Here is a 17,305-nt window from a genome sequence, read left to right on the forward strand (position 1 = left end):
GAATGTTTGGGAAGGAGTAGGAACTTAATGTCTTCAGGCTGATATCTATTAAACAAACATAAACTCAATTTCTCCTACAAGGCTTTTTACAAAATAACATCAAATTTTCACCAGACTTTCGACATAAAACTTTGGCAGAGGATATTCACCAATTGCTTTCGCATCTTAAACTAACTAGATTATGAAAGAGACATGCAAAATGTGTTTCTAAATGCATTAAATAGGTGCAACAACTTGGCAAGAAAACAAGGCACTAAAGCGTTCCAAGACACGTTAGGACAAACAGTAGACCTTGATCAAACTATGGATATAAAGTGGACAAGAAACATGGGAAAGTAGGAGAGCATCAAATAATTAGACATTGGGGGCAACGTTCAAGCCTTTAATTAGAGAAGCACCCACTTGCACTATTGTACAGCACTTGTACAAAAGAATGTTGTTCATCTCTAAATGCGAGACTATTTAGAATGTTTTTTGTCTGTTGTGGCTGACAAGTTCCACATAAAATTACATAATTGTTGTCCTCATCGGATTATAAACAATGATTTTATCTTAGCCCATCAAGGGGAGAGACCAAAGAATGTTGAGAACAATTTAATAAAGGAAGAAATTTTAAATAGAGGTGGAGCTCTCCGCGATTGGCTTGATTTTGAAACCATCATGGCAATAAAAAGTGCCTTCAATGCATTTTTTGGTTAATCTGCAGAAGAGCAATCAAGACAGAGGTGCAAAATCTTTAGCTACCCTGCCTTTCTCAGAAAGTAGACTGTGCCTTATCCCATACATAAAGTACACTGCTGCCCCCAGAATTAACCACACTCCTACTCGCAACCATGTCGATAGCCTGAGAACAATAAAACATCACATAATTATTAGGTCCAAATGCAAACATAGAAGCCATCGACTCACTCAGGGCGTTCATTAAATGTCAACATGCATTCAAGGGGTATTATCAAAATCCCTTATTTGTGAAAATTTCCAAAATTATAACACCCCCTTTTCCAATTCAATCTGTAAAATTTCTTTTGAAGTTCCTTAAATAATACCTCTCTATAAATTAAAATTTGAGAACTTTTGGAAGTAAAAATAGTTCTATGTTGAACCCACTAGAGCAAAACCTGATCCAGAACCCATAGAAAAAGTCCCCAGATTTTGAAAAACAAAAGAGCTGATGGAGAACCCATGGAAAAATTCCCCAGATTTCGACACAAGATCAGCACTACTAAGGAAACCATCAGTAACTGAGAATGATGGGGTATGACACTGTAAGGCAAGAAAATATGGTAAGGGTGGGTTTTGAGGTCAATCTCCCAGACAATTGGCACCTAGGCTGAGGATGTTGTAAGCAGCTATACAAGGCAATATATAGTTAAATCAAGGCAATACAAGGACATACAATATAAACCACCTCAGTAACTCAAACGGGATTTTCGTCTCTTGCATATGGACTTGAGGCACCCTAGAGACCAATGCATGATTTTTCTTTAGTAGAAGAACTCACACCCCTATCGTAATGTACAAAGAAAGGTTCAAACGACCGCACGCAAGCACAGGTGCGCCAATGTATATTTAGAACAATTGCTTTGCTTATCAATGTCAAAGCTATCCACAAAATCAAAGATGTGCAAGGACAGGTTCTAAAGACCGTGCACAAGCGCAGCTGCACTATGTAGCACGCAGGTAAACGCATGCGCATACATTTGTGTTCGTAAGTAGCCTTTGAAAGGAAATGAACCGGTTATTCTTGCTCTTATGAAAACCATGCCATACAACGCAAGCATCTCAGAAACGGACAAAAAAGGAGAGGAAAAGATTTACCCAAGGTTTGCCAGCAAATAGACATTGATCAAGATGCTGAGCAAAGGGAGCCATGGAACAAACGGACATAAAAAACCTGTTGCATGTTCATTTAATATGTTGAAGAAACACCAAGAACAAGTTGAAAATTTGGCATCACCTTTACCTCCAGATTGTCCAAAGGTATGCCGACCTTCATCCTGCTTTAAAAATGATAGGGTTATTGCACCACCCGAAAACGCAACAGCACCAATGGATGCTAAAACATACCTCAGCCAGCTACAGCACCACAACCACGAAAGATTAGTATAACAGGCCATTGAGAGGAAAAAAAAGTCTTAGTGCTAACAAGATCAAATTTCTGAAGTTCAAGAAAATTGCATGCCACAACGTGCACCAGTGCTGTTTTTGTTTAACCACACTAGTTTGCTGCGATTGCAATACGGATTACATATACCTAGATGAATCCAGGATAAGCCCAAATTCACCCTTGAAGGAAAGTCCAAGGTATAGACCCATGGTAGTCACCCACAAGACAATATAACCATCAGTTCCATCATGCATAGTATTGACTAAATACCACAACATCCCCACTAACGTCGTCAGTGCCCAATAGTGGATGCAGAACCAGGTACTAACATATGCTCCCCAACACAACACACCCCACACGTACACACACATGAGCAACATCAACACAAAGTTCAGCATACTGAGTTTCTGTCATGACTCCGGAGATCAAGGGCAGACTCAGCCATAATGAAGCCTAGCACTAAAAGAAGCATGAAATCGAAAAAATTAGCACAAATGAGGTAGTTGATAGGGCATACGCACCACAAAAGATAGAAAGAATTAACACAATATCAACTGGTCGTAACTCGAACGAAAACTTCACAATGTGAAGTTGCATGTCCGCTATACGACTAAAAAATATACCTAGATGAATCCAGGATAAGCCCAAATTCACCCTTGAAGGAAAGTGCAAGGTATAGAGTCTAGACCCATGGTAGTCACCCACAAGACAATATAACCATCAGCTCCATCATGCATAGTATTGACTAAATACCACGACATCCCCACTAACGTCGTCAGTGCCCAATAGTGGATGCAAAAATAGGTACTAACATATGCTCCCCAACACAACACACACCACACGTACACACACATGAGCATACATCAACACAAAGTTCAGCCTGCTGAGTTTCTGTCATGACTCCGGAGATCAAGGGCAGACTCAGCCATAATGAAGCCTAGCACTAAAAGAAGCATGAAATCGAAAAAATTAGCACAAATGAGGTAGTTGATAGGGCATACGCACCACAAAAGATAGAAAGAATTAGCACAATATCAACTGGTTGTAACTCGGTCGCAAACTTCACAATGTGAAGTCTGCATGTCCGCTATACAACTAAAAAATATACCTAGATGAATCCAGGATAAGCCCAAATTCACCCTTGAAGGAAAGTGCAAGGTATAGACCCATGGTAGTCACCCACAAGACAATATAACCATCAGCTCCAGGGTTTTTCAACCTGCAAAGGAATTCCCACTTTGGAATTGTTGACGTAACAATATTCAGAGTGCTACAATGCTATGAAAGGCCAATTTTTCAATTTTGCCTTCCACGCAAACTCGCACAAAAGGAGAGCGTCGAGAACTTAGAGATCCTCAAAACTCTTTGAAGCAAGGTGGGCAAAGGTTTTGGTCTTGGTGGTGTTCTTTTGAACCGGCAAAGAGGTGCCCATCACAATGAGTTGGTGGTGGTGAAGATATTGCACCAAGAGCAGGTGATGTGGACTTTCTTCTTGACTCTGTTTGTCCCGCAATCAATACCTGTCCTTTTATACGAACTGGAAGAATTATGCTCGGATCGAGTTCTGCTCTCTATCTCTCCTATCTTGTGATCCCCACGCTCGTGTCCTACGTGAGGTGTGTTGAAAGATAAAACAATTCTGATGTGGGGAGCCTATCTAGGAGCTGTGTGAAGTATCCAAGGAAAAGGAATCGGGAGGATTCGGACATGAGAGTACTATATTGACATGGTTGTGTTGTGAATGAAGCGAAGAGTGGTGTGGGTGGGCCTCCTCTCTATATGACACGCCACGAAATTGAAGGGATCAAGGGTGGAGAATGGAAAAGAGTCAAATCAGGGCGCATGGGTCGTTGATTTCTTCCGTCAATGATTTGTAAATTAGTAAAATCGGGAAAATGGGTAAATTCGGGGTGGGGAGCGGACGGTGCTAATAAATGAGGATGGAATAATATCGCTTTTTGAGTACGAGCCTAAAAAGTGGGACAGTAGGGAAGTGCTCATAGCTTCATATTATGATCAATTGGAGGGAAAGTGTAAAAAATTAAGAGCTTAGAAGAACCTACGTTCAAAACTAGTAAATTCGGGTTGTTATGTAAATTCGGGTGGGATGAGGTGTGGTTTAGGCCTTCTCTCCTCCTATTGATACCTCAACTGAATACCTATTCTCTTCTTCTCTATCGTTACCATGGAGTGGTATGATGATGGAGGACGCAGATGATGACTTTAACATCCAAGGAAGCTCCTCTACTAGCTCGAGTGAAGAAGATGGTGCACACGAACATGAATGGATCACTAATCAGTTCAAACGAAATTCAATTGCCAATGCGGGGTGGTATCCGCCAAGTCCAAGCACATGTCACTCAAACTTGTCTTGGTCATGGAAAGCGCGAGGTGGATTTTGAGGCTTTGAATGAAAGAGACATATGAGAAGCCGACTGTGGGCCTTTAAATATGAAGGGTGGATTCTCTCTCTCTAGCCTTCTTGCGGGAGCAGATGCAGAGCAGAGCCACGTGTTGTAATGTGTTGAAGCAATATAAAAAAATACCGAAAGGGGCGTCAGGGTTTGGGGCCAGTGCTCTCTTGGGGTGGAACTCCGCCACTCCGCGTCTCATGTTATTGAAGTGCTTAAAAGTTTGTTCCATCTGTTCTTTTTTGTTTCACATGGTGCCCTCTCGTTACAATTTACAAAAATTCCAAAGAGTGTGTCAAAATGAAAAATCTCATTACAAATTATGCAACCCGAATGTACAAAATGTACAGCCCGGATTTGCAAATGTTGATGCCATCATGAAGGACCAAGGGCCATCAACTAGAGAGCATGTCGAATTGAAAAATCTCACAGCCCCAATCTACAAATTATGCAACCCGAATTTATTAGATCTACAGTCCGAATCTACAAATGTTGATGCCATCATAAAGGACCAAGGGCCATCAACCTAAACCACGCACCATGCACACTAACCAAGATACATGTTCATGAGTCGTTGCTCATCAAAGATACAAAACCATAGCCAAAAGCCACCAATCACCATACATGCACAAGAGCAATAAAAATTTTACCATAACCATCTACCATATAAACCAAGCCACAAACCATAGCCAAGCATGAACCATAACCATAGCCCTCATCCACAAATCATAGCCAAAATCCATCAATCACCATACACACAAGAGCAATGAAAATTTAACCACAACCATCAACCAAGCATTAACTAATCACCATAATCATGAACAAAAATCCATAAACTATAACACAAACTAAACCATAACACTAAGTATAGACAAAGAGCCAAGCATGAACTAGTCACCCTCAATAAGAACCAAGAGCCATCAACTTAGACCACGGACCATGCACATCAACCATACAACAAACCAAAATTTATATGTGCATGTTCTTGAGCCAATGCTCACCATACACGCAGAAGAGCAGTGAAAATTAACCAGAACCGTCTACTACATAAATCAAGAAGCATGTTCATGAGTCGTTGCTCATCAAAGCTACAAAACCATGACTAAAAGCCACCAATCACCATACATGCACAGGAGGAGTGAAAATTTAACCACAGCCATCTACCATATAAAAGAAGCCACAAACCTAGCTAAGCATGAATCATAACCGTAACTCTCATCCACAAACCATAACCAAATTAAAAGCCATCAATCATCATACACGCACAAGAGCGATGAAAATTTAACCACAGCCATCATCCACAATGTATGGTTGTGGTTAAATTTTCATTGTTCTTGTGACTGTATCGTGATCGATGACTTTTGGCTATGGTTTGTGGCTGAGGGCTATGGTTATGGTTTGTGGCTTGGTTTATATGGTAGATGGTTGTGGTTAAATCTTCACTTCTCTTGTGCGTGTATGGTGATTGGTGGCTTTTGGCTATGATTTTGCAGTTTTGATGAGCAACGACTCGTAAACATGCATCTTGATTCATATAGTAGTCGGTTCTGGTTAAATTTTCACTGCTCTTGTACGTGTATGGTGAGCCACAACTCAAGAAGATGCACAAATAAATTTTGGTTCGTTGTATGGTTGGTGTCCATGGTGTGTGGTTTAGGTTGATGGCTCTTGGTTCTTACTGCAATGTTCTTGATTATGGTGATTAGTTATTCTTGGCTTATGGTCTATACTTATGGTTATCGTTTAGTTTGTATTATGGTTTAGCCCAATAAAGTTTTGATTGTCCTTCTCTACACGATGTCAATTCGTCAAGGGCAACAATGCATTACATATATGGCAACAGAATGTAGCTCCAGGTTCCACTAATAAGGTCTTTGTACAACAATGAGGACAAAAAAACCGAGGACGCTCATGAAAACGAGCACAGTTATGACCTCACTGGTGCTTTCTATGAAGAATGGCAGTTTGACAAGTCGACTTCTCAAGTTGGGTGAAGGGTCCCTCGATGCCTCTTTCATTCAAAGCCTCAAAATCCACCTTGTGCTTTCCGTGAGGCATGTGCTTGGACCTGCAGGATACAAATGAAGTATATCTGCCTGGTAATATTTCAAAGGGTGAATCCCCCTGCTTGGCTTGGTTTGACTGATCAAATCCAGGGTGAATTATAAAGCAGGAGCCCCGACCTTCACCTGCAATGGCTGTACATGTCTTTGGCCTCCTCCAAAAAACGCAATTTTAAGATGTTTATGCGTTTGTGAAACTGGGGAGAAGATGCTACAAAGATACTTGGCAGCTCTTTTCACAACCTAGACCTTTTGTGCTGCTCGGTTCATTATGTTTGAGTATCATTAACTTAGGCCCGTGTCACACACGGGCGCCGGACAAGCTCAAAAAGAGCTTCTTCGGCGCCTATGAATCTCGCCAGTTCAAACCCTCTCAGGCGCACTCGTGCCTTTGCTGTGTCCACATACCCCTCTGGACGGGCGAGGGAATTGAACCAGCTAGCTCCACCCACTGACACACATCACACCTTCCAATCAAGTTTGCGATTTCAGCTGCACACATGTCCAGGCGGACGTGTGTGACACAACTTAAAGCCCATGATGCTTTCCAGCTTTTGGGAGCAAGTGACTACTATGCAAAGGCCTTATAGAATAAAAAGAACCAAGACTTTAAAAATAGTTCTCCCCTCTGCTTTCCAGCTTTTCACGAGCAAGTGACTACTACACTAAGGCCTCAAAGAAGTAACAGACCACTTGGGTTTATTGATCTCTAATGTCCACTCTTGTTATGTGCTGACTCAAATACAGTCCTTGTAAGTGATGTGCAGCCCGTCTAAATTGTTAGGTTTACTTCACTCAAGAACCTTACTGAAAGTTCTTGTGACAACAGCATCGGTCTGTGCATCTTTGTCAACTTGCAGGTGAAAACGCTCACCTTGGAAGCAGGTCTCCTGATGCGCCCACAGCGACCAGTAGGGCTCCAATGCATGAAGAACCTATTCCCATGGCTGCCAAACGACGCCTCGTATACTCATCTTTACCTGTAAATATCATAACACATAAACCAAAAGGTCTTGTATGGAAAAAAAAGAGCAGTTACTAAGGAATTAGGTGTTGCAGGCTTACTCTCAGAAACCTGATCATTCTCCTGCGGGATAGTGCTATCACTAGGGGTACCATGCTTCTGTTGGTCTTCTTTAAGCAATGGGCAAGCACTTCCATCTTGTTGTAAACCTGAGGAATCTTGAAAGAAAGCTTCAGCTTCAATGTCTGATACGAGAAGCTGGTTGGGAGACGGCACACTATAAGGAAAACTAGTTAAGATATCCGAAGGAGGCACAAATCTGAGGATGAGGATTGATGCGCTAACGACAGCAAATGCAAGTAACGTACCCACACTCACCTAAAATGTAAACATTAAAAACACAACCAAGTATGTTCATCAAATCGGATCATCCAACAAATGAACAACAGTACTAGCAGAAAATTACTTAGTCCTACCATGCCTGACAGCTGATCTACGTTCATGAAAAATGCTAACAGCATGGCAACAACCCCTGTCAATATAGTACTATTTATAGGAACCATTGACCATTTATTGACATGAAGAAAAAAGTATGGCAGCAGGCCATCTCGTGCCATTGCCATAAGAATTCTTGGCTGTCAAAAGCACACATCTGTTTTCAGTAACTGCAAGTTTCAGTTTTAAAGGCAGCACTAACCAGCTCTTATCAATATCTAAATGAAGGTTGCCTTCATAGTGCAGGTGGATATTTGGAGAACTATCTGCAATTGTGTGAACCAACCTGTGGAAGGAGAGATCCCATGAGAGTGGATGATAATGCAGCCACAGCACCAGCAGACACCACATACCTACAAAGCCATATTAAAAAGAAGTCAAAAAACCTAGGAGACAAGTCCTCATGATGTTTGGCAAACATATGCTATGGTGCAAGCACCTTGACCTACATAGTATAGAACCATGCAAAACAACAAAATTGCAAATGATGGTTGAAAGGCCCCATTCTTACATAGCCCACTGCACTCCATAGCGCGAGAAAGCTGATGACATTGGAGTATTGACATCAATTTCAGTGTAGGGTACAATGCCCACAATGACAGCTGAAACAAGCATGTAGAGAGATCCACATATAGCAAGTGCGATACCAATTCCAAGAGGTAAATCTCTCTGGGGATGTTTGACCTGGATTGGTGATAGCCAAAAGCATTTCTTTCTTTGATTTAGATAGCATGATCAATGAATTCTTTCTTATTCCATTACATTTTACACTGATGGATGTGTTCAGCTTTACCTCTTCAGCTGTGCTGGCCACAGTATCAAACCCTATGTAAGCAAAAAAAACAGTAGCTGCTCCTCCAAGCATCCCATTGAATCCAAACGGTAAGAACCTACAAATGTGTCATGAAAACTGACATTAGATATGAACTACATAGACAATAAATCAACCTGAAAGTTGAAGCTTAAGAACAAATTATCAATCAGTCATTTACGGCAAAAAATGCTTGACATACTAATGTAAACCACTTTTTTTATGAAACTACTGAAGATCTGTGTAGAAGAACTCTCAAATGCCTGTAACTTCTAGCCGTACAAGCTGGCAGAGCAAAAAACAAAGACTCAAAAAAGTTTCTTGTTGAAAATATAGCCCTGGGATTAACAATTTCAGAGACTGCTACGTGGCCTTTAATCCAAAGAAGGCATTGATGTGAGCTTTACAAGAAGTCATGGAACCCCTGCAAGATAATTTGGGTTTTTGTTTTACAATGAAGATAAAAAGGTAAATCTCCTCAGAAATTCAACCAAATATGCACTAATATGCTCTCTTGAAGCACAATACACTTACCCATCTGCTTGACGATAACCAATCCAGTCAGTCTCGAACCCAATAGCCGCTCCAGCAATAATTACAAAGATTAGAACACAGACATTGCTGAATGTAATTATTGCCTGCACCATTGCACTCTGCAGAAAATATAATCACAAATCATCAAAAGGGTAACCACTTCAGATTAGTGATTGGAAGATATACATGTCAAATAACCAGAACCTGCAAGACTTGAATCAACTTTAATACTTCTAACAACAGAATAGACTGTACTGAGCAAGAGAGTGGCGGGAGCTTGAGAAGAAGGTGAAACAGGATGCTCTTGCACAAGAGAATCCGTCCTGAACCACAACTTTCAGCACCCCCATTTCGGTAATTGTTTATGGATTGAATTTGATTAGAATTGGACGACAAGAATCTGCAAGTCCCCATGAGTCGGCGTGCGCCCGAGGGCCTTCAAGCACCAAGGGAGCAAACTGTGTGCACCCAAAGTTCTGCACTATTGCGGGAGTATGGCCCTTGTAAAAGACAACTCCTTTGAAGTCATCGACTTTTTAGCTGACACAACTCATGCTTCAAATCAAAACAAATTCTAGAAACAAAAGCAAGAATTTTATGGGTAAAAAAACAGCAAATTCTAGAGAGCAAAACTGCCAGTAGAGAGGAAATAGTTCTCTCAGATTCTAGAGCGATAAATCTTCCGTTCTAGAAAGAGTTCAAAATAATAGTTTAGGTGAGTTGCTGTTGGGTGCCAGGTGCCTATACATAAGAAGCCAAGGTGCCATTAGCTCTCAGATTATGTGAGTGGACTTACATGGGCACTTGTAACTGCGACAGGTTGTTAATGGAAAAAGAAAAATCGCAAGGGACGTCTATTGAGGGGCCTATCTCTTGAGTAAGGAACTTAGCTCCACTATGTCTGGACTCAAATGTTCTCGTTCACATCAGTTCTGTGTCTTCGCATCTTCTTGCTTATTCCAAAGTTCCACCTTACGCAGAGTACATGAAGGTCAAGCTGATGAATACGGTAATTAGATAGTGGAAGGATGTGATCAATCATCAGCTAAAAGAAAAAGCAAAAGGTCAAAGCAACCAAAGCCTCAAGCAATTAGAAGGGATCCAGATCAGTAGCGCATCAACCGCAACAACACATACAGCAAAACAAATTCAGCAGAAAATGCCACCGTACCCCAATCATCTAGGCTGGAATCCAACGTTCTCAGATATGGCAGCCAATAATTAGGTTTCTATGCCTCCATGGGGATTCGATCCCTATGGAGCAGGTGCCTTTGGACTTTATGGCGCAGGTGCTTTTGGCCCATATAGAGCAGGGATGCCTCGTTTTATGGGAGGGTTGTAAAGGACGATGCCTGGAATGCAGGGATACCCTTATGGATTCCACCAAGGTGGGACCGGTGGCATGCACGGAGGAGGATGCCTCCAACCTTCAGCACAACTTTTGGCACTAAGGGGAACACACTTTCTCAAGGTGTGGTCGATTTTACTGTTTGCATGGACAGGCACTCTAAGGGATCGGACGTAAACACAAAGACAACTACAATATGCAACACTTTGGAATGCTTTATTACTTCAAACAACTTGAACAATTCACCTGTAACAAAGAGTGAAGAGATAAATGAAATGTTATATTAAACGTCTTCAAAAGGCCAAAATGACCAATGAGACCCCAAAAAGTTACATCCCCGAGAAACTTATAAAATGTCTGGAAAAGCAAAACTAGAACAGCCAAAATAAAACAGACGAAGGAGCTCTCTAGCAAAAAACAAAGATACAATCTCATGAGGGATCAAGAGGGTGTAAAACATCATCATCATCGTCGGTGTCCCAGGAAGTCCAGCATTGGTCCCTATCGAATCTCGTCAGTGTCCTCCATGGTACTCTAACAAGGCGTCTCATGTGTTGTAGAGTAGTCCTGATCTTCTGTTGTAGTCCCCATCAATGTTGTGATTGCTACTCGTAGTCATGAGCGTCTGGATCTCCTATGCTCAAGGGCTCGGTAAATCAATTAACCTATGGTACGGGTGGACTCTAAAATCTGTTGTGGTGACTGCTCCTCTGGCTGCATGGTAGCTAGTCTGAAGAAGTCAGTTATGTCGGAGCGGGATGCCCCTTTACACAATTGGTGGCCCTGAACTGCCACTATCAGCCTCCCCGTTCGAGTGTTTTTTTATTGATTAAACTCTTCTTGTACAAGGAGTTGAAGAGCCGAAAGTTGGCGCTCATACAATACCCAGAGTCAATCTACAAATCTTGTGTGTGTGCAAGTTGAAGGGCAAGGGTTGCTTTTATAGGCCTTGCGGACCAGCAGGAATAGGTAAAGCCAAAAATGCAGGATTTTACTGTAATCACTTTCGGCGACGGATCGGACAGAAACACAAAGATAATTGCAAGTTTCGCACTTACAACACTTTAACACTTCAAACACTTGAATAACTGAAAGAGAGAGAGGGGTGACACAGCTCGGCGAAGTTTCGAGCCTAGACACGTTGGCCCAAAGATCAATGCCCCTTTCAGTATTTCTTTATTATTGCTTCAAGATGGTACAAAAGCAAGGGGATTCGAGGTGCTCAAATAGCTATGCAAAGCTTCCAAATCAATCATGTCATCCATCAGTCTCTATCTTTGTTGTTCTACTGAATATACCGATTGTCGTACCACATGCTGGACATGAGTCTCGTCAGGGAGCCTCTGGGTGGATGGGCACGGTGGATTTCATCCTTCAACAATGTGATCTCCTGGTGCTCCGTCCATGTCGATAGGATCGTGCTCTAATTTGCAAAGGGCAAGTGGTCTTGGGTTCTTTATGGCTTATGTCTCTTAAGATAAAGCGATCAAGACAGGAGCGAGGAGCGCGCCCGATGCGCAATGGACTAAAGGTGGGAGTGGCTAATAAGTCCGAAGCAAGCCACGAAGATATAGAAAACTTCTGAAAAATTTGGAAGTGCCATCTTGCTCTGTTTGCTCTATGCTTTCAAAAAAGCATAGAGCCTGAGGCTCTGATACCACTGTAATCACTTCCGGCGACGATCGGACAGAAGTCACACTTAACAACACTTTAACACTTCAAACACTTGAATAACTGAAAGAGAGAGACGACATGACTTGGTGAAGTTCCGAGCCTAGATGCGTCGGCCCCAAAGACTGGCGCCCCTTTCGATGTTTCTTTATTATTACTTCAAGATGGTACAACTCCGGATGGGTCCAACTCTTCAAAATCTGTGGCCCATGGGGCACTTATAAAGAGTACAAGGGATGCTAAAAACAGAGCCCCAACAGCATCAGGCCTAAAAGCACCTGGTCCTAAAAGTAACTACTCCAAAAGCTGGCGCTCAAGACTGCTTAAAATCAGCCAGCGTAAAAAGCGGAAGTTCGTACAGCAGTGCCACGTGTCAAGACAACGCAAATTGCAAAAAATGTCCGTACAGCCAACGACGTGTCATTTGCAACGCAAATCACGGAGGATTCGTATTGTACTGCCACATCATCATTATTTACGCCAGGCTTTAGTATTAGACCCTCTCCGTGAGGCTGTATAAGTTGGTATCTGGTTCTTCTTCTTTAACCCCTCCGGGCACTCATAAGTTGGTAAATCCTTCCTCTAGGTTTTAGGCCCCTCGGCCATAATCTGCAAAACACAGTCAAGTTAGTTCCAGACCCGAAGGTCACTTAGATATCCTAGCATCATGCAAATGTCATTTTCAGATATAGAAATCACATAGAGAGAACTGATCACAGCACATAGGATTCTCGCTTTGACCAAGAGATTGGCATGAATCACCTTCCTAGCGAGAGTGAGTCTGTAGCGGGCCAAACGAACGCACCAGACCAAATGCGCCTATGGCCTCGACACAGAAATTGTAACCCTAAAACCCGTCACATTTACCAAAGTTAGGGGGCACCAATTGTTTTTATGAAAAGTTTGCAAAAAAAGTACTTTTAAAAAAAGTGTTTTATAGAGAGAAAATTGTCATTTTTCAGGTTTTAGGAGAAAAGTACTTTTTTTAAACAAGATATCACGTTTACGAGAGTCTCTATTTCTAGAGAGAGAAAATTATGCTTTGTTTTAGAGAGCGAAAATCTGTATTAGAGAGACAGAAATTCAAGTTTAAAGAGAGTAACTCAGCACGCTACAAAGAGAAAGGAGAATCTAGAGAGAGAGAGAGAGAGAGAGAGAGAGAGAGAGAGAGAGAGAGAATCAAATCGCAGTAGATGAGATTCTCACTTGACAAAGAGATTGGCATGGACCACCTTTTTAAAGGGAGAGGCTATGACTAGCTAAACGATCACAATAATTAGTTACGACTATAACCTCGACGCAAAAAAAGCCCTAACCCAAAAACCCGTCACACGCACCATAGGCATTGGGTAAGGATTCAAACAATTGTTTGCTTCCCTGTCACAATTCGTGCCGCATTTTGCCGGTGCTGACATGGTAGGTCTGGCTGGGCTAAAAGTTTGCATGCAGTTGGCTTTTTAGGTGCCAAAGCGCAAGTTTTTAGCAATGTTGCTTTCCTTTAACAACAAGACACCACGTACTAGCTGAAAAGAACAGACTCGAACAGACTTTTAGCACTTCAAAACAAGTGGAGAGAGAGAGAGAGAGAGAGAGAGAGAGAGAGAGAGAATAAGAAGAAGAAGAAGAGATCCACACCGTAGACACGGAGTGGTAGAGTTTCATTCCTAGAGCATTGGCCCCAAAACCTTGGCGCACCTTTAATATTTCTTTTATAATGCTTCATAAAGGTACAACTGCCGGGGGACTCTCTCTCTCCCATGGAATGCCAGAGTGAGTCCCCAAGGCTCTTATTAAAGGGCCTTTGTGAGAGCTATTGGACATGGTGTTGCTGATGGTGGCCGTCGACGACGGCGTGGTATTGTAGGTGGCTTTCCGACGCTCAAGGGGTCCACCTCAAAGTATATATGTGTAGCAGATGAGTTCACCTAGAGGGGTTTTTTATATTTCAAAAAGTTACAGAATTGCGTGTACAAGAGGGGTTAAAAAATGAAAGTTTAAAAGGAAGTTATTGGTTTCCATGGTGAAGTATGTGTATAGAGGGGTTTTATAAATACCTCTTGAACACATGTGCTATAGGTATTTTTGAAAGGTGGACCCCTGGGGTGGCGGCGTTTACCTGGACAAGTTCACACTCAGGCGGCCCTCTAGCTGGCCCTTATGCAAAGTGGGGTTCACACATTGTAGTGAAGCTAAGTGGATGTCAAGGCGGCATGATAGTGATTTGGAAGGGGAGCTTGCATGTGTCCGAAAGGGACTTTCTAAAGAAAGGAAAACAACATACCTTTTTGTTATTTTTGAGAACGATGGCTTAAAGTGAAAGAAGGGAGATTTTTGGGCATTATTGGCTATCAATGATCAATTTTTTGGAGAGGAGGAAGAAGAAGGGGAAGAAGAAGTTGGTGCTGTCCTGACACATCATTTGTCACGAGGTTATGGCAACCACGAACCTTAGTTGTTGGTTTCTTTCCCTTCATTTTTGGGACCCTATTTTTGATACGGCCGAGAGTTTCACCCATAGTCGAGAAGGGGGGCAAGTTGCCACGAGATGGTCGGGCCAGTCGGCACTGAAATCCGAGCAGTAAAAGATTGGCTAGCGACACTTATAAGTTAGTGGGTACTAAGAAATTAACTCCAAAAAGACAAACTGGACACATGGCAGTAGGAGAGCAACTTGTAGGCCACACACACTCTGCAGAAGCCTCATCCATGAGGGGGCGCCCATTTTTGAGAGGGGGCTGAATTTTGGAGCTCAGAAGTGACTACATTGTGTGTGTCAGTAGTGGGTGCAGGTGATCACATCTTTAATGGAAAGCTTGCCTTCTCCCTTATCTCATGTAGCGCAACGATTTGCTCTCGCGAATCTCTCTCCCCTTACATATGTAGCAAAGGCTTGTGAAAACGGAGAGTTTTCTCGCGTGAAAACTCGTCCCTTTCAAAGGGGAATTGTCCCATTGCGTGTGGGAGCATCTGAGACACGTGTAGACGTGCTCGCTCCGCCCAAAACGGTTCAAAACAGAAAATTACAGCCTGTTGTGTTTTTCCATAGGTTTAGGGTTTCGCTCCTAAACTGCAAGACATCGCCAAGGGAGCCTTGGGAAAGCCTTGGGATGCTTAAACAGGGCTTTGGGCACCTGATAGTGACAAAACAGGGAATTCAGCATGCTGAAATTCTCACCGGAAAGCTTCCAGAGTGCGAGGGAAAGCGTCCTTGATGTGTACTTTTGACCTACAGGAGTTTTTGTGCCGTTATGCTGGTGAAGTTGGGTCAAAAACCTGCAATCATAGCAATGGACAATTTTGGACAGCTTGGTGAGAGTTAGATGAAAGCATTCCAATCGTTTATTTGCAATAACACTAAAGAAATACCGAAAGGGGTGCCAATCTTTGGGGCACACAGGGTGTCGATGTCTGCTTGGAAGCACTCTAGCTCCCAAGCCGTGTTTTTGTTTGAAGTGTTAATGTCACAAGACGGGCACCACGTGGCAATAGAAAAGAACAGACTGAACAGACTTTTAGCACTTCAATAAAAACAGAACTGAGAGAGAGAGAGACGACACGCGACACGCGACACGGAGTGGCGGAATTCCACCCCAAAGAGTATTGGCCCCAAACCTTGGCGCCCCTTTCGGTATTTCTTTATATTGCATCAACACAGTACAAGCCGGTACTCGAGACTCTGCACCTTCTCCAGGAAGCATGCCAGAGAATGAGCCCTAACCTCATATTTAAAGGCCCTTGGCCTAAAAACCAGTTTACAGTAAAAAGCCTTCAAACTTAAAAGCTTCTGGTCCAAAAGCAAAGCCAAAAAGCTGCCAGCGTAAATCACGGAAATCCGTACAACCTGCCACATCATCAGCCAGCACAAAACGTAGAGATCCGTACAACCTACCACGTCATCATGCCAGCGTAATTTTTGAAAATCTGCCACGCTGCCCTTAGGGTTAGGGTTAGGGGATCTGCAGTTTTAGTGTTAGGGTTTCCAGAATTAGGGTTTCAACAGTTAGGGTTTTTGGCAGAAATTAGGGTTTCCATTCTTTAGGCTTTGACACGTCAGCAGTTTGTTACAGTTAAATTCCAATCACCAGTTTATTTGTGAAGCTTCTCTGTGTCATAAAGTTCAAGTAAAGATTCGGGTGAAAACTAAAGTCTATCGCCCTACCGGCGGGTTTCATCATCACTTTGTGACACCAACTTCACAAAAGGGACAACCTTAAATTTCACAAAAGGGTAACCTTAAATTTGTAGCTAGTATGAACCATTAAATTTGTAGCTGGTATGTCATACACATTCTGAAAAAGAAATGGATAGGAGAATCTAAGCAGATTCTCTCTCTCTCTCTCTCTCTCTCTCTCTCTCTCTCTCTCTCTCTCTCTCTCTCTCTCTCTCTCTCTCTCTCTTTTTTGAAAAAAGTCAGGGCTGTATATTACTGAGTACAAGATAATCCCCAGCGGATGCCAAAATAGCCTATCACGTGGGGTGTACAAGCTGAATGTAAGGAGGAGAGCCACTATAGTGACAACTCGACTAAAACAATCTCATGGTGGTCGGTGTGACGAGTGGAGGAGAAACCACCGAGGAGGGGCAATGCCACGTAATCTGTCCACCTGTAAGTGTGAAAAAGAGTGGGGATCGTGCCCAACGCCGAAGGAAGGCAAAACGGCGAGCCTCAGCTGCTCGAGATGTACCTGAGGAAGAATCCCACTGCCAAATCAAGGTGTGAATGATATCCAGCCAAATGGTAGTGAGGGTATCCTGAAGGAGCTGTGGAGCCGCACTGAGAATGTGGAGACAACGAGCTCTCCAAACATTCCATAGTGTAATACTAGTGATGACTGAAAAAACCTCATCACGTGTCTGAGAATCCCCCTGCCAAGCAATTTGTGGTAGCATAGCCAAAGTCC

At 42.6% G+C, this 17,305-nt stretch overlaps 1 protein-coding gene across 4 annotated transcripts in view; it reads right to left on the reverse strand.

The window, feature by feature from the left end:
- Positions 1 to 361: 361 nt before the first annotated feature.
- The window catches only part of LOC147454569 (cationic amino acid transporter 4, vacuolar-like), a 68,705-nt gene continuing 51,761 nt past the window's right edge, over positions 362 to 17,305 (reverse strand). Inside the window, exons 5-14 of one of the 4 annotated variants that reach the window (XM_086516480.1) lie at positions 9,386 to 9,504; positions 8,834 to 8,930; positions 8,552 to 8,751; positions 8,327 to 8,393; positions 8,022 to 8,180; positions 7,647 to 7,923; positions 7,456 to 7,561; positions 1,964 to 2,076; positions 1,819 to 1,894; positions 362 to 844 (exon numbers count right to left, since the gene is read on the reverse strand). In XM_086516480.1, coding sequence (XP_086372606.1) covers positions 715 to 844; positions 1,819 to 1,894; positions 1,964 to 2,076; positions 7,456 to 7,561; positions 7,647 to 7,923; positions 8,022 to 8,180; positions 8,327 to 8,393; positions 8,552 to 8,751; positions 8,834 to 8,930; positions 9,386 to 9,504 — 1,344 coding nt within the window. In that variant the 3' untranslated portion in view covers positions 362 to 714. The remainder of the gene's footprint in view (positions 845 to 1,818; positions 1,895 to 1,963; positions 2,077 to 7,455; positions 7,562 to 7,646; positions 7,924 to 8,021; positions 8,181 to 8,326; positions 8,394 to 8,551; positions 8,752 to 8,833; positions 8,931 to 9,385; positions 9,505 to 17,305) is intronic. The other 3 variants (XM_086516481.1, XM_086516483.1, XM_086516482.1) reach the window with 3 other exon arrangements.

This window comes from Adiantum capillus-veneris, chromosome 7 (assembly GCF_014529385.1).
Source record: "Adiantum capillus-veneris isolate H3 chromosome 7, ASM1452938v2, whole genome shotgun sequence".
Classification (NCBI taxonomy): domain Eukaryota; kingdom Viridiplantae; phylum Streptophyta; class Polypodiopsida; order Polypodiales; family Pteridaceae; genus Adiantum; species Adiantum capillus-veneris.